Source organism: Chrysemys picta, chromosome 8, assembly GCF_011386835.1.
Source record: "Chrysemys picta bellii isolate R12L10 chromosome 8, ASM1138683v2, whole genome shotgun sequence".
NCBI classification, from domain to species: Eukaryota; Metazoa; Chordata; order Testudines; family Emydidae; genus Chrysemys; species Chrysemys picta.
This window is the reverse complement of record NC_088798.1, coordinates 92,926,813-92,935,558: the sequence shown is the minus strand read 5'-3', so window position 1 is coordinate 92,935,558 and position 8,746 is coordinate 92,926,813. Positions and strand designations below refer to the sequence as shown.

At 46.0% G+C, this 8,746-nt stretch overlaps 1 protein-coding gene across 21 annotated transcripts in view; it reads left to right on the top strand.

The window, feature by feature from the left end:
• The first annotated feature begins 3,636 nt into the window (after positions 1–3,636).
• Positions 3,637–8,746, top strand: part of TCERG1 (transcription elongation regulator 1) — a 47,455-nt gene continuing 42,345 nt past the window's right edge. For 18 of the 21 annotated variants that reach the window (XM_005310448.4, XM_005310444.5, XM_065554968.1 and 15 more), the window contains exons 1-2: positions 3,637–3,795; positions 5,990–6,215. In XM_005310448.4, coding sequence (XP_005310505.2) covers positions 3,704–3,795; positions 5,990–6,215 — 318 coding nt within the window. In that variant the 5' untranslated portion in view covers positions 3,637–3,703. Of the gene's footprint in view, positions 3,796–5,319; positions 5,412–5,989; positions 6,216–8,746 lie in introns of all 21 variants that reach the window. The other 3 variants (XM_065554967.1, XM_065554965.1, XM_008175023.4) reach the window with 1 other exon arrangement.

The window sequence follows — 8,746 nt, the reverse complement described above, 5'->3', positions numbered from 1 at the left end:
TTCACTCCATATTCTTTATGAAAATATGCTTATGATATGAATATGACATAACTGAGATATACTTTATGCAAGATGGCTCGTGAGGTATCATTGGAAAGGTTATGATTTACTGAATGTGATTATCCAATTGGTATGACTGTATCATTTCTGTATCTGAAGTTAGGAATATTAACTATGTATCTGTATTTCAAATGTATCACTTTGGGTGTCACCCCGAACCTTCAGGTGCAACAATGGAAAAGCCAGACAGGGCTAATTGGCCAGTAGCAGAGACAACGGACTGTGAAAGGGCTTAGGGCTTGTCTACACTGGCACTTTACAGCACTGCAACTTTCTCTCTCAGGGATGTGAAAAAACACCCTCTTGAGAGCAGCAAGTTTCAGCGCTGTAACGAGCCAGTGTAGACAGTGCACCAGCGCAGGGAGCCGAGCTTCCAGCGCTGGTAGCTATGCCCCTCGTGGAGTGTTTTTTTTAGCGCACGCTCTCCCAGGACTACACAAGCCACGTTAAAGTGCTGCCGCGGCAGCGCTTTAACGTTGCCAGTGTAGACTAGCCCTTAGTCTTCCTGTGGATGCTGGAGACAGGCCTACGAGCAATGGCTGCCACAGCCATGCAGAGACATGGATCCGAGTCACCTGGTACTGGATACTCCTCCTCCCCTTTTGGAATGCCAGTGGTTTTCTACTGGAAGACAAAGGGTTCCCGCCTTACACAAGAGCTATATAAGGCAGGGGAGTGACATCATTATCATGGTTCTCCTCTGCCTCCCCACCCTAAGAGACACTGAAAAAGATCTGGAAGCAAGAACTGAATGGGGGTAGAAGAAGGATTGAGCCCAAGCTGCAAGGACGTCCAGCTAATGAGTAATAATAACTGAGGTTTCAAGCTGGAGGCCAGTGCATCTGCCTTTCAAGACTTTCTGTAATCTGCCTGTAACAATATCTAGGGTGAGAAATTACTATTTGTAACCAATTTCTTTAGTGAAACAAGCTTAGTTTTATTTGTTTAGTAATCTACTTTGTTCTGTTTGTTCTGTACCCCTTTCACCACTTAAAATCTGCCTTTTATAGTTAATAAAATATGTTTGGTTTCTTATTAAACCCAGTTTCTGTAACTTCTAACTGGGGGGAGGCAAGAAGTTGTGCATACCTTCCTCCACCTTGAAGGAGGAGGCGGATTTCATAATATACCTTTGGGTCTGCACTCCAAGGGAGGTGGACACCTGAGTGCTGGGGCAAGTCCCTTAAGCTGAGCCTTTCCAGAACTGATCTCTTGTTTCATTCTGCAGCAAGACAGGTAAAAAGGATCCCAGGCTGACATAATAAGTGGGCTCAGTGGTATCTTAGCACATCAGATGGCATCCTAAGGGGTCCAACCCATCACAGGGTGGTTGTGGGTGGTATTTGCAATAGCATATAATTTTTCATTTCCCATAGGCAACATTTCTTATGTCAGCTGTCAGGGTTATTTTGTTCTTAGCAAGACCTATTATTAACTAGCTAGTTCTAGCTAGCATTTTACTAATCTGTGTGTAGCTGAAGGCAATACATCCAGTTCATGTATAAATTTCAAATTATTAGCTACACTCTTAGGGGAAAGGGTTGGGGATGTAACTGGAAAAGGCGAGGCACGGGTAACTACAGTTCTTGTCTGCCTGTGTCTGGGATGTGCACATTAAAAATCCCATAGCACTTGCAGGGAGATAATCCCACTATTTTGGCAAACATTTCCTTTCTCAGCAATAGGTTCTAATACCCAAAGCTGTAAACAGGGTATTACTTATGTGCATAACATATGCTGGTTTTCCCCACACACTTATACTACCAGAAAACTATAGGAAGAGTTTTGAGATACCTCAGCTAACCCAATGGTGCACAGATAATTAAGGCCTAAACCAAACATAGGGGATACACATTCTTCTGAAGTGAGGGCCTTAATTAATAAAGACTGTTTGTTTAAAAGAAGAAGTGGTACTTTCTCATTCACTTAGATAGATAATCCTGCATTTCAATATATTTATAATTTTTACTTGCTAGCTATACTTAGTGAATTGAGATGAGAATTTAGACCTATAGGGGCAATTCTTTTAAACGTGGATAGCATGGGTTAGAATTAGGGATCATGGATATCAAAACTGGTTTTGGACACAAAAATAAGTTGCAGTTACTCCACTTGTATGTACAGTTACCCACCTGTCATACAATGTAATTTTACAGGAACAATGTTTAGCCTTAGTTTGAAATTTACTGTGCAGATACTCTTCTAACATATACTGTGAAGGACGGTCTCCTATATATTCCATCTCTTTCACACACACACAAAATTGATTTATGTATTTTGTATTTATTGTTGCTGGGCAGGTGGAGTTATTTTATCTTGATTTTATTTTTCAAGCACTCCAAACTGTACTTGCCAAAAGACAGCTGGCCCCAAAGAGTGTGCAAATGAAATTAAACGTGACATGGTCAGTGGCATTGGAACAATTCTTATAGTGGGGTGCTGAAAGCTATTGAACAAAAATGTAAACCCTGTATATGATGGAAACCACTTCAAGCCAGGGGGTCCTGCTGCACCCCCAATACAGCTATTTCCTAGACATGGCAATGTAGGAAGGGGAGCATGGAAGTGCCAATAAGGTTATGATCCCAAGCATATGTGGGGTTTTAAAGGTAGGATGGGGGCTGTTACTTATCCTCCCCCTCGCTTCTCGGGGCATTGCAGCAGAAGCACTATGCCTCAACTAAAGGAAATCTAGTCATAAGAAATCAACTAAAGATATCCCTGTCCTTCTGCAATCCTCAAAAAGGGAGCTGGTTGCCATAGGAGCCGGGGACACTCACTCAGTATATGGGAGCTTTGCTTCCCCAGTCAGGCCCCCAGCAGAATGACCCCTGCTGCCAAGTGTTGGCATCTAGGGCAGGCCATGGGGCAGCTGCCAGCCTGTCAATGGTTTTCTCCATAGGCCAGCCCCAGCACCTTGAACTCCCCGGGCAGCCAGCCCGACTCTAGGAGTCCAGGGTGCTGCCCTCCTTGCTGGGGCACCGAGAGGCAATCACCCCCTGCAGCAGGTGCAGCCACCCAGCCCGCCTCCGCCACCTGCCCTGCGCGTCCCTGCCAGTAACTCACGCATTTAGCCTGTGAATCAGACAATAATGCTAATACCGCTCGCTGATTGGCTGGCAATATCCTAACTCTGTTCCCTGATTCGCTAGAATATCTTAACTTTGTTTCCTGCTTCGTTGGCACGCTCGCTACTGCCAGAGGGTCTCCGATTGGTTAGAGTTGGAGCCTATCCCCTTTTATGATTGGTTGCATGCTACGTCATTGTGTTTTGTGATTGGCCGGCACATAGCTCATTCTGATCTTTGATTGGTTAGTATCCTATTTGCCCCATCTTTGAATTGGTTGTATTTTTCTTTCCGTTTTTATGATTGGCTGGCATCTTATGTGAGGTCAGTTCCGGTCTCCCCACGGGTCACGGGTCACGTGACATGGGTCGCCTGGGCCACTGAGGGGAGCGGGACGGCTTCTCGCAGCCAATCACAGCTTCCCTTACTTCCCTCGTTCAAAGTCGGCGGGCGCGATGGCCAATGCCGGTTAGGTCCCGCCCATGTGTGTAGTGAGCGACGGTCCTGGTAGCCAATGACGTGGGGCGCGGCCTGGCGGCGGAGGTGGCGGCTTCGGCGGGGCTGGTGAGGCGGCGATGGCGGACCGAGGAGGCGGTGGCGGCGCTGGGGCTGGCGGCGGCGAGGGAGACGCGGGGGCGGCGGCGGAGCGGTACAATAATGAGATCAGGTAGCGCAGCCCGGCGGGGCTTCAGGGACAGAGAAGCGCGGGGTTTCACACGCCCCGCGCTGCGGCCTGGCCGTCGGGCCTCCCCCACCGACCCCTGCGGCCGCAGGCTCCTCCCCCAGGGCCTTGTGGTCCCGCGCACCCACCCTTCACTCGCGGTGGTTTCGCAGAGTCTTCCGCTTCTCCCCCATGGCGCGCCGGGCAATCTCCCCGTGAGCCCTGGGTCCGGCAGCTCCTTCCCTCTCTACCTCCGCAGACCCTCCCCCGGGCCCCGCCATCCCTCTGTGCCCTCTCCTCCCCGCCGATCCTTCCTTCCCACCCCCTCCGTGCTTCCCCTTTGGGCCCGGCGACCCCTCTCTGCTCCCAGCGCAACCGGGCCTGGCCACTCGTTTGAGCTCCCTGCAGCATGCTGCCTGTAGGCTAAGCACACCACTAGCTGTGTCCCCTGGCGAGACGCACGGTGTCCAGGGCCTCAAGGGGCAAATGCAGCTGTGGCTGTCATGTTTGATTTTTCTCTGACTCGTGTTCTCCTTCCATGCATCCCAAACTGCAGAGTTGCCCCCTTGTTAGTAATTGTATAAAGCTAGAACTAAAGCAGTCCATCCTTTGGGGCAGGAGTGGTGTCTTTGGAGGGGGGGGGGTTGAAATACAACCAACACGCTGGGACTCTCATCCTGATTGGGGTGTACCGCAACAGAAATCTGAAATAAAAGTAACGCTCTCTGATGCCCGGTACAACAGACAGGAACTAATGCCAGCATGAGTGGTAAAATAGCTTTCCTGGCCTTACTTAATTGGAACAGAAGAACCTGCCATACTTGTTCAAAGGTCCATCTAGCCCAGTATCCTGTCTTTTGACAGTGGCCAATGCCAGGTGCTTCAGAGGGAATGAACAGAACAGGTAATCATCAGGTGATCCATCCCCTGTTGCCCATTCCCAGCTTCTGGCAAACAGAGACTAGGGAAACATTATGGCTCCTGGGAGCACATAACCTGGTGTTATGGCGATAGGTGTTCTAAAAACTATAGTTCTGTCTTAACAGTACAATTCATGGTGTTGCTGATAAATCCCTATGCTGTTTGGGACCTTGCTCTCTGACTGTCATTTGCCTTGTTTCTGTCTCATCACCGTTAAGATTAGCTGGGATGCTGTTATTGTCAGTTCCTAGGATGATGTTTTCCAGGCCTGACAGAAGAGTTTTCTCAGTAAAGAGTGCCCCTATATTTAGAATTTGCTCCCTTTGGTGCTCCATCACTGTTAGAGGTTGGTGATCTTTGGGGCATCATTCAAAGCACATTAATTTTGTTTTGCTCTTGGGCATCTCAGGGTTAGTAGCAATGGTCAGTTATGTACCACTTAGTGGGCTGCCTCTATAAAACCTATGTAAAACAGCACCTGGTTTCTAAAACTGTAGGTGCTATATGAAACTTAAATCAGCAGAAGTAGAAGTCTATATAATCTGAGTGCTGAGTTGCATGTGTTTTGCCGTTCACCACCTTATAACCTTTGTTTTTTTCAATTTTGAGTCATCATGCCAACATTGGTATTGCACTGGCACTAAATGGTGGGCAAAATTGTTTTCCTGAGAGCATCAGAAGAGCGTTTGTTGGTTGCAAAGGTGAACGTTTTTTTCTATATATACACTTATTAAGCTGCCTGTGTAGTGGGCTGGGTGGCACATTGGGTTTAGTATATTAGCCTTTCATCACTGCAGATCAGAGTTCAAATCCTCCGTTAGGTCATAAGTGAAAAGGATGCAGATGGTCTCATCCAAGTCCCTGGTGGACACTCATTCACATTATGAAATAACTAAAAACCTTGGCACAATCGGCAGCCATTGCTCGAGAGGCCTAAGATGTGACTATAGATAGACACGGTGATTCAGGTCATGTTTGAAGTGCTTTGGCAGAGCTGTGTGAGGGAAGCTTGCACAGTGCCTGTCCGTACTAAGATGGTTCAATCTAAAGGTCACTCATTTTCATGAGTGAAAAAAATCACATTCAGACTTCTAATGAATTTAAATTGTGAGGGGGGAAAACCTATTAAAGTACTCGTACTTTTAATTTTATCTATTGAAACTTGACAAAATTTGTCATGTCCTTCTGCTTTTACTAGTTTCACTTTTTGTAACACAAATTAATCTATCCTGCAACTAATCAGCAAACACAAATAGTTTTCTTCTGGCTTTACACACAGAATGGCTCAGCAGCAAGCACTGAGATTTCGTGGCCCAGCTCCCCCACCAAACGCTGTCATGAGGGGTCCACCACCTCTCATGCGCCCACCTCCACCTTTCGGCATGATGAGAGGTCCACCTCCACCACCTCGTCCTCCCTTTGGACGTCCTCCATTTGATCCTAATATGCCTCCAATGCCACCTCCAGGAGGGATTCCTCCACCAATGGGGCCTCCACATCTACAGGTAAAGAGTGTATGGGTTTGGTTTTCTGTTTTTGATGTGGATGGATGTGGTAAGAACTCAGCAGCATTCAGAAGTGATTACAGCAGGAAAAGAAAAAAGTAAATGTTAAAACTAATTGGGTTTTGATCTTACCCTTTTTTATCACACTGCATGTTGTTCAAACATACCTCTAATAGAAGATCCTTCACATTGTTCCGAAAGGCAAACATAATGGAATCATGTGCACAGTTAAGATGAGTTCATTGACAAAAAACTCCAGTAGTGCAGAGGTAAAATTCTCTGGTAGTGCCTGGTGTCCTTCCAGATCATCAAGTTCAACTACACTCTAACTTCTGAAAACCAGGTAATGAAGAGTAGAGCTAACACAAATTAAACCTCAGAAAACCATGAAAGTTAAGGTACATGCCACCCCCGCAATATAACTGCTCCTTGGAGCTGACCTTAGCCACTTGAAATGGTTTAGTAAGGGTGGTGCTATAATAAGACGTGAAGAATAAAAAGGAGACTGTCCCATTGTGTTGTGATCAACAGTTTTTAATTCCAACATTTATCTGCATGCACTCCAGCTGAATTCCTTGTGTTAGATGTGGTTATATTGAATGGTGGATCGCTTAGTTGGAGCAGTTTGGAAGAGTTGTTACTGTGATACGAAAAGAGGTGCATATGTACCTTGAGGGATCAAGCAGGCCTAATTTCAACACTGGTTCTGTAGAGGTGTGTCAGTAGTGGTGCACAGTTATCTTGTCATGTGGATTGCCACCAGTCTAGTGAAAGGATTGTAATATTTAGCAAATTTGGGTTAGTTGCTCTGGAGTGGGCTCAGTCTGTGTAGTTAGCTCGTGTTTGCTATGCCTGACTTAAACCAGAGTTTTGTCTTAGCAAAGAGATGTACTTTGTCCTACAGTGCTTGTAGGTGCAGTTCCCTGAGTGTTCTGCAGCATCTCCAAGGATAGAGTGCTTGTATGTGTGTTATGGGTGGGTTGCAGTTTTGCTCAGAGAGAATGGAATTAAGATTGTGTTGTGGTGATGGCATATACCTTAACTGTGTATTTCCTGGTGTTTAGGAGGGTGAGCCTGGCACCTTTCCCACTGCTGGAGGTAGCATGGGGAAGGTGGGGAGTTCTGGATTCTCAGGCTAGTGGAGGAGTCATGGGAAGGAATTGTAGGTGTATTTGTAAGGGAGGGAGGAGGATTGTGCACAGATGACTCCACTTCTTTTCCCTCCAAGCACGTCACTAGAGGGGAAGGTGCCCAACTGCCCACCCTTTATGGTAATGTTCTGTTCGTGCTTCTGAGCTGCCAGAGAGCAAAGGTTTCAGAGGATGATCCCTTATTTGTTGAGGAATTGTAGAAAAAAATACTTTTTTTGGAAACCCATTTTTTTTATCAAAGCTTTAAGTCATCCAACTGGGTTTTCAAAGACATAGTGTTTGATCTCGTACATAAATAAGGGTCGGTATCTAGGGTGTTCTGTCTCCTCAGTAGCTGTGCCAGAGCACAACCCTGAGGGGCAGAGCCTTCATCCCACTCCCTCCCAACCCCCCCGGCACTACTGTGATTCATACACACACATTCCATATTCCCTTGCTCTCCACCAAAAAAGTTATAAGAATCAGAAGAAGTTATGATCAGCTCATGCTAGTGGAGCTGTGTATCAAGAACCCTTGACCAGATGACACAGGATATGCTTTCCTTTGATCGCATTAAATTCCATTGTTCAGGAAAGGGTGAAGACTGAGTCATGATTACGTTATCCTAACCACTTACTATCTTCACTGTCTTGTTTTTAAGTTCTTGCCATTACTTTTAAAGTAAAAGCAGAGTTTACATGTAGATTTCATAGCATTTTTAAAATATCACTTTTAAACCAGAAATTTGGACCTCTGGGTGAAATGTTCTAAAGAGCCCTGCAAAATGCTGGCAGAGAGCAAGGAACTTGCACAAAATGCATTTCCTGAAAACTGCCTAGGGTAGGCCTTAAACTCTCAGTGCCTGGGTGCAGCTAAGGTCCAGTGATGACAGCATGTCATCTTGAGCCACCTATTCACTCTCACAGCAGGCTGCCTGCAGACCTGTTTTTACAGAGTCCCATGTCTCGCAGCATATATAGGTTTAAATGCATCCATGATGCTTGTGCCAAACTAGAGTTACAAACATTGCCCTCAATAACTTTTTCAGTATTGCTTCCTGAAAGGGCCGGGGGGGGGGAGGGGGCACATGCTAAGATAAATCTTGAGTGACTAAGATCAGTTTGGGACGGATCAGAGCCTTAGTTTGAGTCCAGTTTTGCACAAAAAAAGTAGACTAACCAGATGATTTTGTAAAATGCTGTGTTTTAGGGGGTCTGTATTTTGGGGACCCCTGGCTCAAATGACCCCAAATTTGAACTGCTTACACTATCTAGCACAGCAAATTTCAAAACAATCAGAATATACATATGTTTTTTAGAATACTTAGAATAGTCGATAGTTTAAACAGAAAGAAATGCTCAGTCTTACCAACAGGAGAGTTGTTGCTTTGCGATTATGCTA